We start from the raw sequence: 19,036 nt of genomic DNA, 5'->3' as shown, positions 1-19,036 counted from the left end.
GTACATATGCAAATTAAGGTCAACCCCAACTCAACCCGTTAACAAATCTACTTAGAAAATCAGTTCAAACCAGAGTTACCGGAAGCACCTAGGTAAAAGGGGAAGCACAAAACGTCGCACTTTCGAGGCGTGAGGGGAGCGCTTCTGAGGCGTGAGGGGAAGCGTCCCACTTTTTTGGGAAGCGCGCTTCCCCCTTGCTTCTCCCATTTTTTTCATTTTTTTCGCTTCCTAGGTTGCTTCCGGTTTGCTTCCGAGACGGTTCAGAATTTTCTTCTAAGTGGTCTCACGCTTCCTAAATTTTTTAAAGTGCCTCGCTTCCCGCTCCCGCTTCCCGTATCGTTTCCCGCTCCCGCTTCCTCGACTGATAACTCTGGTTCAAACGTCTACTTTATAATATGGATCATTTAAAAAATTGTAACTACACTTGCATTGGGCTTCCATTTTAGATCGATTTCTTCCTCCTGTTTTCCATTAGTGATCACATTATATGCAGTGGTGCTGCCATCCACCCATCTTGGCATTTCTCGCGATGGACGCGGTCACCGTCTTGAGAAATGTTGAGATGGGTGGCTTTCAGCGGCAGCAGCAGCTGCATAATGCAGTGCCGCTGCATAAAAAATGCCCTCTTTCCATTATAAACCAACAGTATTTTCTTATGAAAAAAAGAAATTTTCTCAGCCAATACCAAGGATGATATATCAAGATAATACAGTCTCTGCTTCAGGGTGCAGTATAAAAAAGCAGCATTTGATCATTAATCATGCACACAATATTCATCAGCATTAAGCTGCAGCCGCTCTCTTTATTTTGGGCCATTGAATTTATTACAATTTACATAATGTTAGATTGCTACTTGAGCTGCAGCTAGTCTTGCAATTGGAACCCTGGAAGGAAAAGTGAGCCGAAATCAACCATGAGTGGAATCTAAAAGAATCGTCTAATGAATTAATAACAAATATACATCTAAAAATCAAACCACCAGTATAATTATGATTACCGGAATGGTGAGCATGATACATAGTCTAATCCCGCCTCTGCAAAGAATGCAACAGATGAAGGCTCGCCACCATGCTCCCCGCATATACCAATCTGTTTCATGAAAACAAAATTCTTTAGTAAAACCTGTCGAGACATTCAATAACATAAAAGTCTGGGACGTTAAATATGGTTAACCTTCAAATCAGGCCTAGTCCTACGACCCCTCTCTGTAGCAATTTTTATCAGTTCCCCAACGCCTTTTTGATCAAGCACCTGAAAATTTGTTAAATCAATCTTTGAATTACAAAAAAAAACATGAAAGAAATTCACAAAAAATCAAGTTGACTGACTTCACATTTGGGCCCCAAGATGCTTGGAGTTCGAGTGAAATCATAGGCAAAAAAAGCCACAAAACCACTCTATGCAACTGATGAGGAAAGCCATGTAGAAAGATAAGCTGTCTGTCAGGACCTGCACACACCCAGGTGTGTAGTGGTCATGGATTGAAGGTCATATGTCCAGGCACCTAGCCTTTCAGCAATCCTCTCTCTCTCTCTCTCTCTCTCTCTCTCTGTGTGTGTGTGTGTGTGTGTGTGTGTGTGTGTGCCCCTGCATGCTAGAATGAGATGCTTAAATGGCTTGAAGCTGGTGTATCATTGGAATGTCATCTTTGTAGTTCACAAGGAATCTGTGAAATTTCAAATCTATCAACTTGTGTTTATTAATCTTGAGGTCAGAATTATACTGATGAACATGGACCAACGTATGCTGATGAGCCAGTTGATCAAACATGTTGTATGTATAGCAGAGCAAAGCATCAGTAACTTGCTGTCAGAGAACAAAATTATATACTCCATATATATATATATATATATATATATATATATATATATATATATATATATATATATATATATATATATATATATATATATATATATACACACACACACACTCATAATCAATTTATCATGCCACTTATAAAGGAATGCAAAATCAAGAGGGAAACTCTAGCACATTGAGATTTAGAAAATGAAAGACCCAGCAAGAATTGGAAAAGAAGAGATTTAAACAACTTACTTCAAAAGGATCATTTTGGAGAAGGCCATTGGATAGGTATACAGGAAGAAACTTTCCCACATCGTCTCTACTATAACCAAAAGTCATTTGGGTAAGATCGTTGGTCCCAAATGAGAAGAACTCCGCATGCTCTGCAATCTGCAAGTTAAATCAAGTTTTCAGTCCAGCAGTTGACACAAGCTAGGTTTATATATATATATATATATATATATATATATATATAGAGAGAGAGAGAGAGAGAGATTTCTTGTAAACAACAAATTGACAAAATCTGGCCTTCATCTTAGTCTTTAGACTAATTTTATTAGACACTACACCATTTTTTTTCTTTATACTATTGATCAACATAGAGTATGCTGCTTTTAATGTTGAGAGGAAAGTCACACATTTTCCATATGAAATTTGAACATGTTTTATCACCTTACACTTGCATATTCCTCTATCAATAGTCACAAAAGACAGCAGTTCAGATACTAGTTGAGAACGACTAATGGATTAACTTAAAGTCTAAACGTGCTTAGTCATTTAGTTGGTCACTGACAAAGCATATGGTACTATTTTCTACCAAGGAGTTCATTTTTGCAACATCCTTGGTGAATAGTAACCATCCAACAGATGAAAAGAGGTTTGATTAACAGACTATATCTTGACAGCCCAAAGACAGGGCCCATGCTTAGAGAACTCAGTGGATTTGACTTAAATTCAACTCAGGTTTATATCAAACAAGAGCACATCAAAAGCTACAGGAGACAAATATGAGTATGAAACTGGAGAAACAGAAGAATCACGTGACAAAAGAGACTTGGATCCCATTATAGAAATAAATCTGGATCTCAATAAATTCATTTATTTAGACTGTTTCTACACAATCTCTAACTCACAGTTATGGCCAAGAGCTTATTACATACATGTATGGACCAAACATTATCAATCATTTCCCTTGTACGAGAGAGAGAGAGAGAGCACCATTCAGGAAAAGAAAAATCCTTATGTAGTGCTTGTGATTTGAAGGGTGTTGTATTGCCATAATAATAAACTGGATGACTTATATGATTGTCCCAATTTTTGAGAATTTGTTCAAGAAATGAATTTAAAATAGCACAGAAGAGCACATATTAGATGATACCAGTTTATACCCTCTCCCACCTCTATGCTAGTAGAAATGATTTTCGCCTCCTACTAGTAGCAATATTAGTTGTAATGAAAATACTTTTTTCTTTAACATCACTTGAGGAGAAAACTGATTAAATTTTCACCTCATTCGCAACAAGTGCCGCCCTAGGGATCTCAATCATAGTTCCAACTTTATAACTTAAGGAAGTGCTTGTCTCTGCAAACACCTTTTCAGCAACCTGACGTATCAACCCAACTTGATGCTTTAATTCCTGCCATGTAACAACATCCACCAATTAGGAAAAGAAGGTCTATCACAAAAAGAAAAGGAAAAGATTCAAACTCAACCAAATTTTTTTAAAGCAACTTTGTGGTCATTTCAAATTGATTTCAACTTACGACCCTTTACCTATGTCCAGAATCATTGCTTAAGGTGACCTATGAAAATTTAATACAATAAACAAATGCAATCCTCCATAAAATGGAGTTGAAAGGAGAAGCATACAAATAAGAAATGTGACCGTCCATTTACCCACATTTGTGCATCCCAACCCACTCCCCCACCACCAGGGGTGTCCCTCCAACTAAAAATGCCCTCTTTTTGTCCATAAAATGCAATATCAATTCAAGGAACTACTTTCAATGAATAAATGTTCCTTTCAAAATTTAATAGGATAAAAAAACGAAATCTTGTAGAGAATGAAGTTGATGAAAATAATAGAACCAAAAACATGATGCATACTCATCCATTTAACCCTTTTGACACCCCTGAACCTACCACCACAAAACCCAACACACACACAAAAAAAAAGAAAAACTTTTTCTCATAAAATGTAAAATAAATGCAAATTCAAGGAACTAGCGTCATTAGTAGATTTTCCTTTCCATCAAGAGTGATGGATCATGTTACCTCAGTTTCTTTACAATGCCTCCATAATGTTGCTTTATTATTTGACATTGACTGCTCTAATCATTCTCAAATGAAAACCTAATATATATCTTTTTTTTATTTTTACTTGGAGAAACCGCCCCAGGATCAAAGACCTAGTCACGCTGGCTCTGCCTGCCGTACTTTCGGTCGCTGTCCTGGCAGCATAAAACTCCAAGGGATTACACTTCCAACCTACTATATATCTATAAAATCATGCTTTACATAGAAGTATAGGTGGTGGTGGATACTAGATGTGGCTTCAAATAGATCATACCTGAGGAGTTCCAACTAGAGGAACCATTATTTCTGGAAGAACTTTGACACCCTGATTGCTCATAGAAATTGCAGCCTCAAAAATAGCACGTGCTTGCATTTGGGTCAACTCAGGGTATGAAATGCCCAACCTATCAAATTGAAATTGTTTTCATTATTAGTATAATGTTCCCTCCCATTTGTTATCACTACATAGATATTTTGGCACATATTAGTTAATAAAAAATTGAGCAAGAGAAAATATCTTCTTAAGCAATTCAATGGGTTCCATAGGAAATCAAAATGAAAGGTATCTTGAACCAAAAAAGACTTTAGATGTTTAAGTTGGCCAAACAGAAGAGTGGAAAGTTTTGATGTTCAAGAATAACAAGTTCAAACAGGTTTTCAGACAAAAAAAGCAGTATACAAATAAGAGCTTGTGTTGGAACCATAAACTATAGAAGCATTATGAATCGCATGATTACATGAGAAATAATAATTGCAAAGAATAATAAGAAAGAAAACAGAAGAGTAAGAAAGCTAAGGTAAAACAATTAATTTATCAGTTAAGGACTTCTCTGTTACTTGGAAAGTCCATTGATTTTTTCTAGGATGCAAAAGAATTAAATAAACTTCCCAAGGATTTGTGCAGAAGTACAAAATCCCCCTTTCACTAAGATGATAAATAAGGGAGCAACAGTGAAGTGCCCAGCCTGTCAGCATGGAAACATGGGGCTTGAGTCCTGAGAGCAGCCCTCCAGTCCAGAATATAGGTTGCCTTGATATGACCTTTTATTTAACCCATGGAGCATGTCAAAATCACCATGATTAATGTGCTCTTGTAAGGATCAAATGCATTTGGAAAGTGTTGCCACTAGTAATGTTACATATGCATGTCTCGGTGCTACTCTCTCTCTCTCTCTATACACACACACACACTGATGAATGGTGCTTTGCCTATCCTGCTATGACCATAGACAGCATACTCACAATTCCAAAGTGGGGATATTGATATTCTGACACTCAACAACAATTTGGATGATAGTAACTTTTCTGTTTTTCCATTTGTAGGTTCATGCCACTTTTGCTTTAAATATTAAAAAGCGCAATACTTGCCTGCAACCACGAAAACCTAGCATTGGATTGACTTCTGATAGTTTTTCGATTCTGCTAAAAATTTCCTCTTCTGTGACATTTGTATCTGAAGCTAATTCTGCAACAATCTCATTGATATCGCCTTCTGGTAGAAACTCATGCAATGGTGGATCCAATAGTCGTATTGTCACCGGAAGACCTGAAAGTAATAGATTCTGGTGAAAACAGGATCTTAAAGCATATGAAGTAAAAAAACTAAAGCTATCACAACAGCTCATGCATGAGAGATCCTGCAAGCAAAATGACATAAGCTATGTCACATAGGTGTGGGTGCGGATAAGGGTGCAGATGCGGCAATGCGGCACTTTAAAAAAACTTGGGTGCAGGGGTGTGGGGAGGGTATATATATAATTTTTAACAGTTTTAAGTTAACACTACGTGTATGTGTGTGCATTTATGTATTTATATATATATATATATATATATATATATATATATAAAAAACTGTACTTGGTTATGATTAACTGAATCTAATTTTGGACAGAAATGGACCTTAGTGTGGTTGACTTCACCGAACACAAAGGAAGCCGTGTCAAAGTGTCTCACCCGTATGAGTGCGGGTGCAATGCGGGAGTGGTGTCCTGTTAGAAGTGTAACAAAAAAAATGTTTTGATTCGGGCCGGATCCGGACCCGACCCGGACCACCGCCTCTCACTATCTTTTAAGACCGAGGCAGGCGGGAGGAGGGTTACGAAACCCTCCTCACCGCCATTCCACCTCGACTCTCTCATCTCTCTCCCCGACACCCACCGCCTCTCGTCACCCTCGATTCGCCGGAGACCAGCGTCGCCGCCGCCACCGACCACCAGGTACGCTCTTCCTCCCCTTCTTCTCCCTCGCTCGCCTGTCTCTCTCTCTTTCCCCCCTCGTTTCTTCGTTGCGCGCGGGGGGGGGGGGGGGGTGGGCAGGCCGCCTCTCTGCCCCATTGAATCACAGGGGAGGGGCAAAGCCCCCCTCCCTGCGATTCTTTTTAGCGAGGGAGGGGCGGAGCCCTCCCTGTGCTGTGGTGGGTAAGGGAGGGGATGAGCCCTCCCGATTCCCTCACGTTGCAGGGGCGGGACCCAGCTCCTCCCTGCGCCCTTGAAGTAGGGGAGGGGCTGAGTCCCCTCCCTGCTACTTATTACGACAGGGGAGGGGGTCGACCCCTCCCTGCTTCTTATTATGGCAGGGCAGGGGAGGGGCCGAGCCCCCTCCCTGTGCCTCTTCACTCTTTAGGCGGGGGCATCGCCCCTGCCTCCGTTAGTTTTCGACGGGAAGGGGCATCGCCCCCTGCCTGTTCGCATTTCATTAGGCAGGGGCCGAGCCCCTACCTCTGTGCATGTTCGTCAGGCAGGGGTGAAGCCCCTTGCCTCTCTTTTTTTTCGTCAGGCAGGGGCGCAGCCCTACCTATCCTCGCTCTTTGAGGGCAGGGGTACAACCCCCTGTTTCCTCGTACTTTGCCGAAAGCATGTCAACAGGGGCCCGCTGCCCCTACTTCTGCTTCCTTCGCGTTAGGTCAGTGACAATGACTCCGACCTTCTGGTTTGCTGTTAGCATGCTAAGATTGTCGCATATTTGCAGCTACAACGGATCCCAGTCGCGCTCCGCGACCCGAGCCGTCAGTCGTGTACATCCGCAGACGCCAGCAAGCTCGTAACCCTCCAAGTTAGGGGAAGATTGTACGGAAGACTTGGATAATTGAATTAAGTTCAATTAAACTAAAAACGATCATTAAATGAATATATATATATACAAGTATATATATATTTATACGAGTATGCACTTAACTCAAGGACGCGATTTCGCGATCCTTGCCCTTTACCTTATGTCAGTCTATACTTGCCATCGTGTATCGCGTCGAGATCTCGTGTTGCATTCCTGCTTATGGTTTTTATGTGCCGTCACGCATCGTGGCGAGGTTCAGCGTTGCACTTCTGCTTACCGCCTTTACCTTGCCGTCGCGCTTTGCCCCTAGGCTCTTGTTTTTGTATGTATTATTACTGCTTTGCTATTGCAGATGCCGTACATGTTTTTGCTCTTTGCATATGCCTTAAAGGCATCCTCAGGCATTCACCTCTCTCTCTTGCGGCGAGAGTTAAGATAGGAGCTAGCGTTACATCCTCGTCTAAGGAGGAGGATACCTTGCAAGGATCCTAACACCTTGAGTATGCAGTCCTGCATACGAGTTGGAGGTTCTGTTGAGAAACCTGTATCTCGTCTATCGAGGTCGGTGTCGAGTCATGCGAGGCATGTAGATACCCCGATAGCGGATGAGGTTCTAGAAAATCGCAGGCATAATGTTGGCACAAGGTACTGCTGTTTCAAAGGATATAGTAAAGTTGATAAACTTTACATCTTTGTGAAACACTCTTGTTGAGGCTTCTATTGAGGAGCTATACCCCTTCATCCTAGAGTACTTGTAGTCGTGCACGACACGTCTAGTACTGCGATGATCGAATGAGACGGTCGTGCGACCTCGAAAAGTGTGAAATGCACAATGCTGTAATCAAATAAATGACCTCACATTCGCCTTCACAGGCAAGATGCTCGAGTGGTTTAAAGACCACAACATAGAATGGGTTGTTAGTTAAGCAACCCCTAACGTACCTATTCGTTTCTAGTGATCTGTCAAGGGAGAGGACAGAGCGGTACAAACTCCAATGGACAGGTTGTTAACAACCACCCTACGGGCAATGATCCGGCCTCCCCAGTCATTGGAGTTAGGGGAAAGGGGCTACAATAGTTAGCTTAACACTTCTGCAGAAGTTGGATGCATCCGTGGCACTGCCTCCTTTGGGGAATGCTCTCTCGGCTAAAGCCGTCCCTTTGGAGCGGACTCAACTAGCTATTCGGGTTATTCAAAATACATAGAATAATAGACGCCCGAACTAGTCTCAGTTGTTTCTACGTTTTGTCTGCGCGTACCCGCAAGCCAGTAATATCGAAACATAAAGTCTGTTCACACTGGTTGTTGAGTAGTGAGACTCACTTGCACTCGGTTGCACTACTGACTCCCTTGCACTCGCTTGCACTACTGACTCCCTTGCACTCGCTTGCACCACTGACTCGCTTGCATTCGTTTGCACTATTGATTCGCTTGCACTGCTTACGCGTTTGCACTATTTACCTGCTTGCATTGCTTACCTGTTTAACTGCATATCTGCTTTAAACTGCGTAACCTACTGAATTAAATATACATAATTCAGTTTCCTTGTAGTCTCTCTTGTGCACCTACTAGTTTTTCGCGAAACTAACCCATTCTATGGGTATAGGTGATGAATAGGTACTCCACGGGCGATGGCGCGATGACAAGATGGCTTCAAGACTTTCTTCTTCCTGCTCTTAGCTCGCGTCCTGCTGTTTTTGGGTCTTGTAACGGATTTTCCTTGGGACATCCGAATTTTGTACTTTTGGAACCTTCTTTTAATGGAAGTGCCTTTTTCAAGTAGCATGGTTTGTTTGTTTTGGTTCTTCAGCTAACGCACCCAAAGTGGTCAGCTTGCCTTTCTAAAATTAACAAAAGGATGGTCTTCCGCTGATTTCATAAACCAACTCTGTAATAAAGAGATTTCTTTTAGTCTCTTGCCTGTTTTCTGAAAGGTTCGAAAGTTTGAAATTTTAGGAAGTTACAACTTGGTATCAGAGCTAAGGGAAGCAAGGATTCTTGACCATTGAGCATCCGCATCGCGCTGTGAGTATACCTTTCTTTTTGCTTAGTAGGTGTATTTTGCATTGTTAAGCTAAGAGGCTTGACGCGTTTTGCTTATGTACCAGCATTGCTGGGTTTTCCTAAACTACTCATGTTAAACATGAATAGTACTTATGTTTCTGGCCTATTTCGAGCTTCCTGAAAATTCTAATTATTGGTATTCCTTGTTTACTCCAAGGATGGCAAGGAACTCAAATGATGGGTCTGCTGACGATTGGTCAGATCAGCGGGGATTCGTGTTGGATTCCATAAGTTCCCTAGCAGCGGCTATGCGAGACCAGATTCGTTCTCCAAGGGAACCAGCGTCCGTTCTTGAGCCGAAGCCGCATACCGCAGTGACGTATGAGAAATTCCTGAAGCTTGACCCCCCGACCTTCGACGGCAAGCCCGACCCAAACATGGCCGATAACTGGGTGAAGGAGGTGGAACGAGTGTTCGAGGTCTTGTCAGTGCCCGATGACAAGAAGACGTTATTCAGGACCTTTAGGCTGAAGAAGAATGCCCGCAGTTGGTGGGACATGGCCCGGAGTGTGCAGTTTTCGGGAATTTCGCCCATTCCTTGGGAAGCTTTTAGAAAGGCTTTCTTGGAGAACTACTATTGTCCTTGGAGCTCATGCGAGGGAGAAGAAGAAGGTGGAGTTCTTGGAGCTCAGCCAGGGCAATTCGAGTTTGACGGATTATATCGCCAAATTCCAGCGCTTAGAACCCTATTGTCCCAACCTTTTCGCAGATGATCGCGAGCGAGCAGAAAAGTTTGTTCTGGGGCTGAAGGAGGGGCTCATGCATCGGGTCCTAACTAGCATGCCCTCGCCCTTCTCTGTTGTAGTTGCTGCTGCCACCCTCCTAAGTGAGGTCTGGGAGCGCACTAAGAGTACTCAGGGCAGGAGGCCACCCGCTACGGGTGGTGAGCCGAAGACACCTTCCGGTGACCCAGGTAAATGATCGTTCCTTCCTGTGAAGAGCGAAGGAGGAAGGAAACGATATCCTCCTTCGAAGCGTCAGTGGCCTCAGGGCAACCCTCCAGCCAGGCAGCAGACAGGCAATGTGTGCCCCAGGTGCGGTCGATCCCACATTGGGCAGGTGTGCCCGCTCGACACAGGCGGATGCCTGTATTGTGGCAAGATGGGCCACTACGCCCGCCGACTGTCGCAAAAAGGCGGCTGACGATGCCAGGCAGACCAGCGGAGCACCTCTGCTCCCTCGGCCACCACAACAGCAACAGCAGTATCAGTCGCCACAACCGCAGTCGAGCGGTCAGAGGAGGGCGCCGGGGCGCCTCTACTCAGCCAAGGCCGAGCAGTTGACCAAGGGCGACCTTGTGCAAGGTACCCTTTTTGTCGCTAATCAGGCTGCTTTTGTGCTTTTTGATTGTGGTGCCACACACTCTTTTATTTCGGTAAATTTTGCCGAGTTTTTTTGCGTACCTGTAAAACTCTTGCATAATACCCTTGAAGTGTATAACCCGATTGGGAAAAATATTGTTTGTGCGACCTACGTACCAGAGTTGGACGTAGTCCTGGCATATTGACATTTACCGACTTGTGCTATCCTGCTAGTGATGACGGAATTTGACGCCATCCTAGGCATGGATTGGCTGCACAAGTATCATGCCAAGATTTTTTGCCGAGATAGCAGGATTGTTTTGTCTCCCCCAAGAATGCCCAAGGTGGAATTCAAGATCGTGAAACCTGTTCGGGCGAGCAAGTTGATTTCGTCGTTGAAGGTGCAGAGCTACCTCAGGAAGGGATGCACTGCCTTTTTGGTTAGTGTCGTCTAGTCCGAGCCGACGTGAGTCTCGATGGGAGACTTGGAGGTTGTTCGAGATTTTCCAGACGTCTTCCCGGAGGAACTGCCAGGCCTTCCTCCACCTCGTGAGGTGCAGTTCAGCATCGAGTTGTTGCCGGGTACTGCGCCAATTTCTAAGGCTCCATATCGGATGGCACCAACCGAGCTCGAAGAGCTCAAGAAGCAGTTGCAGGAGTTGATAGATCAGGGATTCATCCGCCCCAGCGTTTCGCCTTGGGGAGCTCCTGTCTTGTTCGTGAAGAAGAATGATAGATCATTGCGATTGTGCATCGACTATCGGATGCTCAACCAGGCGACAATAAAGAATAAGTACCCGTTGCCACGCATCGAGGATCTGTTCGATCAGTTGCAGAGGGCCAAGATCTTCTCAAAGATTGACCTTAGATCTGGGTATCATCAACTCAGAATTAAGGGAGATGATATCCCTAAGACGGCCTTCCGGACCAGGTATGGGCATTACGAATTTACGGTCATGCCCTTCAGACTCACTAACGCTCCTGCAGCGTTCATGGATCTCATGAATAGGGTGTTCAAACCCTTCTTGGACACCTTCGTGATCATGTTCATCGACGACATCTTGGTGTATTCCGATAGCTGGGAGCAACATCGTGAGCACTTGAGAGTTATTCTCGAAACTTTGTGAAAGGAGCGTTTGTTCGCTAAGTACTCTAAGTGCGAGTTTTGGCTCGAGGAGATCATGTTTTTGGGACATGTCATCTCCAAGGAAGGTGTGTCCGTGGATCCAGCGAAAGTCGAGGCTGTACTCAGTTGGCAGCAACCGAGGAATGTTCGTGACATTCAGAGTTTTCTTGGATTAGCTGGGTATTATTGAAGATTTATCCAGGACTTTTCTAAGATCTCTCTACCCTTGACGCAACTCCTGAAGAAAGAAGCTAAGTTCGTGTGGGACGACATGTGCGAGAGCAGTTTTCAGATGTTGAAGGAACGTCTTACGATTGCCCCTATTTTGGCATTACCTTCGGGTCAAGGCGGCTTCGTGATTTACACTGACGCTTCCGGGACAGGCTTGGGTTACGTCTTAATGCAGAACGATAGAGTGATCGCCTATGCATCACGCCAACTTAAAATACATGAGAAGAATTATCCGACTCATGATTTAGAGTTAGCAGCGGTGGTCTTCGCATTGAAGATATGGTGGCACCATTTGTATGGGGAGCGGTTCGAGGCTTTTACAGATCATAAGAGCCTAAAATATTTGTTCTCGCAGAAGGAGCTGAATATGAGGCAGCGATGTTGGTTGGAATTCCTCAAGGATTACAACTTTACCTTGTCCTACCACCCGGGAAAAACAAACGTTGTGGCCGACGCTCTGAGCCGCAAGTCTCCCAGCGTTTCCGTTAATTTGTTATTTGCGGGGTGGAAGCTGATCGAGGATCTGATATCGTGGGAACCGTTTGCAGTCACTCCAATTTCGATCAGTCTTTCCAGCATGGTAGCTCAACCTGAGCTATTATCAAGGATCTTTGTTAGTCAAAAGATCGATGAGCGGTACGAAAAGCTGAAGGCTCTAGCGCAGCGGGCTGATACCCCCTTCCGTCTGAGTGAGGAAGGAGGTGTATGGCGTAAGGATCGTCTCTGGGTGCCAGAAGACCCTATTTTGAGAGATGAGATTCTCGCTGAAGCCCACAAGTCCAAGTACACGATTCACCCGGGCGGCACAAAGATGTTCAAAGATTTGCAGCGCAGATATTGGTGGAGTGGAATGAAGCGGGATGTAGCCGAGTACGTTTCGAAGTGCTTGACTTGCCAACAGGTGAAGATCGAGCACCAGCGACCAGACGGAGTGATGCAGCAAATGGAAATTCCATAATGGAAGTGGGAGGACATCACGATGGACTTCATCGTCGGTTTGCCGAGGACGCGGAGAAAACACGATGCGATTTGGGTGATCGTGGATCGACTCACTAAATCGGCGCATTTCCTCCCTATTCGGCTCAGTCAGTCACTGGACAGCTTGGCAGACCTTTATGTTAGGGAGATTGTGAGATTGCACGGTGTTCATGTGTCAATCATCTCCGATCGTGACCCGAGGTTCACCTCCAGGTTTTGGGGACAACTGCAGTTGGCCTTGGGCACGAAACTGAAATTCAGCACCGCTTTCCACCCTCAGACCGACGGACAATCTGAACGCATGATTCAGACTTTGGAGGACATGCTGCGAGCGTGCATGTTAGACTGGAAAGAAAAATGCGATTCTCATACCGGGTTGGCAGAATTCGCGTACAATAATAGTTATCATGCGAGTATCGGTATGGCCCCGTACGAAGCTTTGTACGGGAAGCCTTGTCGATCACCTGTTTACTGGGATGAGGTTGGTGAACGGATGCTAGATTCACCTATAGTGCTAAAGCACTATACTCAGCAAGTGCAGATGATCAGGGAACGTCTGCGTACCGCGCAGAGTCGGCAGAAGTGTTACGTCGATCGTCGACGTAGAGAGCTCGTGTTCTCAACAGGAGATATGGTTTTTGTTAAGGTATCTCCTACAAAGAGCGTTTTCCGTTTTGGGAAGAAAGGAAAGCTGAGTCCCCGGTTCATCGGACCTTTTGAGATCCTGGATCGGATCGGTGAGGCGGCTTATCGTGTTGCGCTGCCTCCTCAGTACGCTCAGATCCACGACGTCTTCCACGTATCTATGTTGAGAAGATACGTTCACGACCCATCACACATCATTCATTATGATGACGTGGATATCCAAAAAGACTTGACGTTCGAGGAAAGACCAGTGGCAATAGTTGATCGTCGAGACCAAGTGCTCAGATCGAAGACGATTTCTCTTGTAAAAGTACGTTGGCAACACCATCGAATAAATGAATGTACATGAGAGCCTGAGTCGGATATCAGGGAAAAATACCCTGACTTGTATTTTGACCAATGCATGAAATAGAAATTTCGCGGACGAAATTATTTTAAGGAGGGTAGGATGTAACAAAAAAAAACGTTTTGATTCGGGCCGGATCCGGACCCGACCCGGACCACCGCCTCTCACTGTCTTTTAAGACAACGAGGCAGGCGGGAGGAGGGTTACGAAACCCTCCTCACCGCCCTTCCACCTCGACTCTCTCATCTCTCTCCCCGACACCCACCGCCTCTCGTCACCCTCGATTCGCCGAAGACCAGCGTCAGCCGATCACCGCCGGCGACTCTCTCCGCCGCCGACCACCAGGTACGCTCTTCCTCCCCTTCTTCTCCCTCGCTCGTCTGTCTCTCTCTCTTTCCCCCCTCGTTTCTTCGTGCAGGCCGCCTCTCTGCCCCATTGAATCACAGGGGAGGGGCAAAGCCCCCCTTCCTGCGATTCTTTTTAGCGAGGGAGGGGCGGAGCCCTCCCTGTGCTGTGGTGGGTAAGGGAGGGGCTGAGCCCTCCCGATACCCTCACGTTGCAGGGGCGGGACCCAGCTCCTCCCTGCACCCTTGTAAGTAGGGGAGGGGCTGAGTCCCCTCCCTGCTACTTATTACGACAAGGGAGGGGGTCGGCCCCCTCCCTGCTACTTATTACGACAGGGGAGGGGGTTGGCCCCCACCCTGCTTCTTATTATGGCAGGGCAGGGGAGGGGCCGAGCCGCCTCCCTGTGCCTCTTCACTCTTTAGGCGGGGGCATCGCCCCTGCCTCCGTTAGTTTTCGACGAGAAGGGGCAAGCCCCCTCGCCTTGTTCTTCTTTGGCATCAGGCAGGGGCTTCGCCCCCTGCCTGTTCGCATTTCATTAGGCAGGGGCCAAGCCCCTACCTCTGTGCATGTTCGTCAGGCAGGGGTGAAGCCCCTTGCCTCTCTTTTTTTTTCGTCAAGCAGGGGCGCAGCCCTACCTATCCTCGCTCTTTGAGGGCAGGGGTACAACCCCCTGTTTCCTCGTACTTTGACGAAAGCATGTCAACAGGGGCCCGCTGCCCCTGCTTCTGCTTCCTTCGCGTTAGGTCAGTGGCAATGACTCCGACCCTCTGGTTTGTTGTTAGCGTGCTAAGATTGTCGCATATTTGCAGCTACAACGGATCCCACTCGCGCTCCGCGACCCGAGCCGTCAGTCGTGTACATCCGCAGACGCCAGCAAGCTCGTAACCCTCCAAGGTAGGGGAAGATTGTACGGAAGACTTGGATAATTGAATTAAGTTCAATTAAACTAAAAACGATCATTAAATGAATATATATATATATACAAGTATATATATATTTATACGAGTATGCACTTAACTCAAGGACGCGGTTTCGCGATCCTTGCCCTTTACCTTATGTCAGTCTATACTTGCCATCGTGTATCGCGTCGAGATCTCGTGTTGCATTCCTGCTTATGGTTTTTATGTGCCGTCACGCATCGTGGCGAGGTTCAGCGTTGCACTTCTGCTTACCGCCTTTACCTTGCCGTCGCGCTTTGCGCCTAGGCTCTTGTTTTTGTATGTATTATTACTGCTTTGCTATTGCAGATGCCGTACAGGTTTTTGCTCTTTGCATATGCCTTAAAGGCATCCTCAGGCATTCACCTCTCTCTCTTGCGGCGAGAGTTAAGATAGGAGCTAGCGTTACATCCTCGTCTAAGGAGGGGGATACCTTGCAAGGATCCTGACACCTTGAGTATGCAGTCCTGCAGACGAGTTGGAGGTTCTGTTGAGAAACCTGTATCCCATCTATCGAGGTCGGTGTCGAGTCATGCGAGGCATGTAGATACCCCGATAGCGGATGAGGTTCTAGAAAATCGCAGGCATAATGTTGGCACAAGGTACTGCTGTTTCAAACGATATAGTAAAGTTGATAAACTTTACATCTTTGTGAAACACTCTTGTTGAGGCTTCTATTGAGGAGCTATACCCCTTCATCCTAGAGTACTTGTAGTCGTGCACGACACATCTAGTACTGCGATGATCGAATGAGACGGTCGTGCGACCTCGAAAAGTGTGAAATGCACAATGCTGTAATCACATAAATGACCTCACATTCGCCTTCACAGGCAAGATGCTCGAGTGGTTTAAAGACCACAACATAGAATGGGTCGTTAGTTAAGCAACCCCTAACGTACCTATTCGTTTCTAGTGGTCTGTCAAGGGAGAGGACAGAGCGGTACAAACTCCAATGGACAGGTTGTTAACAACCACCCTACGGGCAATGATCCGGCCTCCCCAGTCATTGGAGTTAGGGGAAAGGGGCTACAATAGTTAGCTCAACACTTCTGCAGAAGTTGGATGCATCCGTAGCACTGCCTCCTTTGGGGAATGCTCTCTCGGCTAAAGCCGTCCCTTTGGAGCGGACTCAACTAGCTATTCGGGTTATTCAAAATACATAGAATAATAGACGCCCGAACTAGTCTCAGTTGTTTCTACGTTTTTCCTGCGCGTACCCGCAAGCCAGTAATATCGAAACATAAAGTCTGTTCACACTGGTTGTTGAGTAGTGAGACTCACTTGCACTCGGTTGCACTACTGACTCCCTTGCACTCGCTTGCACTACTGACTCCCTTGCACTCGCTTGCACCACTGACTCGCTTGCATTCGTTTGCACTATTGATTCGCTTGCACTGCTTACGCATTTGCACTATTTACCTGCTTGCATTGCTTACCTGTTTAACTGCATATCTGCTTTAAATTGCGTAACCTACTGAATTAAATATACATAATTCAGTTTCCTTGTAGTCTCTCTTGTGTACCTACTAGTTTTTCGCGAAACTAACACATTCTATGGGTACAGGTGATGAATAGGTACTCCACGGGCGATGGCGCGATGGCAAGATGGCTTCAAGACTTTCTTCTTCCTGCTCTTAGCTCGCGTCCTGATGTTTTTGGGTCTTGTAACGGATTTTCCTTGGGACATCCGAATTTTGTACTTTTGGAACCTTCTTTTAATGGAAGTGTCTTTTTCAAGTAGCATGGTTTGTTTGTTTTGGTTCTTCAGCTAACGCACCCAAAGTGGTCAGCTTGCCTTTCTAAAATTAACAAAAGGATGGTCTTCCGCTGATTTCATAAACCAACTTTGTAATAAAGAGATTTCTTTTAGTCTCTTGCCTGTTTTCTGAAAGGTTCGAAAGTTTGAAATTTTGGGGCGTTACAAGAAGAGTCCGTGTTACATAGGACATAAGCCATTAGTGTGATGGACTAGGCTAAGAGAATTCCTGCCAAAAGAATGGTAGTATCTGCCAAGACATATTTGATTATAGAGAACAAAAGAAAGAAGAGTAACACTTAGTGGATATTTTTTTTCATGTTATGGCAAATAGTGATAACGAAAACCATAAATACAAGAGAAAAATGACATAATTCATTTCTTTTGGTTGAAATATTTAAATGTTTTTTAACCGAAGAAGTAAATAAACAGGGTGGGTAACAGAACATACCATCCATTGCACGAAAAATGCCTTCAAAATCAGACCGTTGGTAAGGCAAAAGCAGGTCAAGAGCTTCCTTTCTCTTCTCAGGAGTCACTGCCATAATCATCTGCCTCACAGCCTTAATCCTTTCATCCGATGCAAAGAACTGCAAAAATCACCTTTATATGTATCAGAAACAAAAACTTTGCTAGATCTCATACATAGACAATAGATAGGTAGATAGACAAACATATTTATAAACATATATATACATACATGTGTATTGATCCAGAATTCAGTATACTCCAACTTTCAGTCTTCTCAATAAGAGGGTTAGGCATTTGCCTCTTCTTTCCAAGAACTGGTGTTGGATAAGGAAATTGCGTGGACTACTCATCTCAAACAAGTTGCTGAATTGGACTATAACAGGTGTGTGTACAGCATATTTCTATTGAATGAGAGCCTGTAATGGTCTCCAGCAGTGCTTGAAAAATTTAGATCTTTTCTTTTTTGAGATAAGCAACAATATGTCCACGTATAGCTAGGGCTGCTAATGTTTGGGTTTGTGTAGGACACCTTCCCTGATCAAAATGAGAATACCAGGTATGGCCATATGGGAACATAAAGTGTCAACCTGGATAGGATTCAGATCGGCCCCAACCTGACCCAAGTAAAATGTAGGTTGATTCTGATATATGATTTTTGCCAGATATCCAAGCCAACCAGGATGACCTGAGAACTGTATATGTTTTAAGTATAAATATATATGGTTTAAATTCTCTTTAGATTATAAGGGTAGGTTTGGGCTACCATTTCTCAACCTGACAGAATTCAAACCTCACTTCTTATTTGGGCAGCTTCTGTGCACCATGATGGGTCAGATACCCAACCTGTTAACAACCTTATAAGGATATTAAGTGCTACAAATGCATGCAGATGGAATCATATCACTATCAACCACTGTAAAACCCAAAAAAATTTGTTACAAAATATTTTAAAATATGCAAATTGGGCCTAGATCCAAATTGCAGATCCAGGACCCATAAAGGGGTTTTCCGAATAAATTTACCTCGTAAATTTGATATGTATGTATAAGTACAATAATTTTTAATTAATTAAATAATTCGGAGAATAATTATTTAATAGGGGTGCGTAGATGGGTATGGGATCCATATACCGGATCCATATACATATATATATATATTTTAATATATCTCTATATATATATGTATAATCATAAATAAATAAAATTTTAATTTTTAAAACTTATCCGAGGATCCACAGTTGGATCCATTCGGATCCAACTTGTGGATCCATATGGTTTGGAGTCGGGTTACGGGTCTCGGGTCCGGACCAGAGCCCCACCCTGTGTAACAGGCTCTTTAAAGAAAGAAAGGGCAACCCGATAAGGGTTGCCCGATAGAGTGTAACAGAAAAAGAAAGGGGGGCAGGAGGGGGGGTTACGCAAGGCGTAACCAACCCCCCCCCCCCCCCATCTCGGCATGGAGGGGGCCGATAAAAGGAGTGGAGAGAGGGGTTTTCCCTCTTCACTCGGGCTCTCTCTCCTCCCCCATCTCTCCCCGTCTCTCTCTCTGTCTGTGTGCGTGCGCCGGAGGCAGGGAGGTTGCCGGCGAACTTCGGCCACCAACAACCACGACTGCAGCGAGGAGCGTCGGTGCCTTCTCGTCCCCAGCCTCCGATCGCCAGAAAACCAGCGAAATAAGGTAT

At 44.8% G+C, this 19,036-nt stretch overlaps 1 protein-coding gene across 3 annotated transcripts in view; it reads right to left on the bottom strand.

The window, feature by feature from the left end:
- Positions 1 to 726: 726 nt before the first annotated feature.
- The window catches only part of LOC149815452 (pyruvate, phosphate dikinase 2-like), a 110,491-nt gene continuing 92,181 nt past the window's right edge, over positions 727 to 19,036 (bottom strand). For all 3 annotated transcript variants that reach the window (XM_089990109.1, XM_089990108.1, XM_089990110.1), the window contains 8 exons: positions 17,336 to 17,474; positions 5,471 to 5,648; positions 4,377 to 4,506; positions 3,315 to 3,443; positions 2,059 to 2,196; positions 1,174 to 1,251; positions 998 to 1,089; positions 727 to 884 (listed from right to left, as the gene is read on the bottom strand). In XM_089990109.1, the coding sequence (XP_089846235.1) occupies positions 842 to 884; positions 998 to 1,089; positions 1,174 to 1,251; positions 2,059 to 2,196; positions 3,315 to 3,443; positions 4,377 to 4,506; positions 5,471 to 5,648; positions 17,336 to 17,474 (927 nt within the window). In that variant the 3' untranslated portion in view covers positions 727 to 841. The remainder of the gene's footprint in view (positions 885 to 997; positions 1,090 to 1,173; positions 1,252 to 2,058; positions 2,197 to 3,314; positions 3,444 to 4,376; positions 4,507 to 5,470; positions 5,649 to 17,335; positions 17,475 to 19,036) is intronic.

Source organism: Nuphar pumila, chromosome 15, assembly GCF_984573655.1.
Source record: "Nuphar pumila chromosome 15, dmNupPumi1.hap1.1, whole genome shotgun sequence".
NCBI lineage: Eukaryota > Viridiplantae > Streptophyta > Magnoliopsida > Nymphaeales > Nymphaeaceae > Nuphar > Nuphar pumila.
The sequence above is the reverse complement of the archived record's forward strand: the minus strand, read 5'-3'. Positions and strand labels throughout refer to the sequence as shown.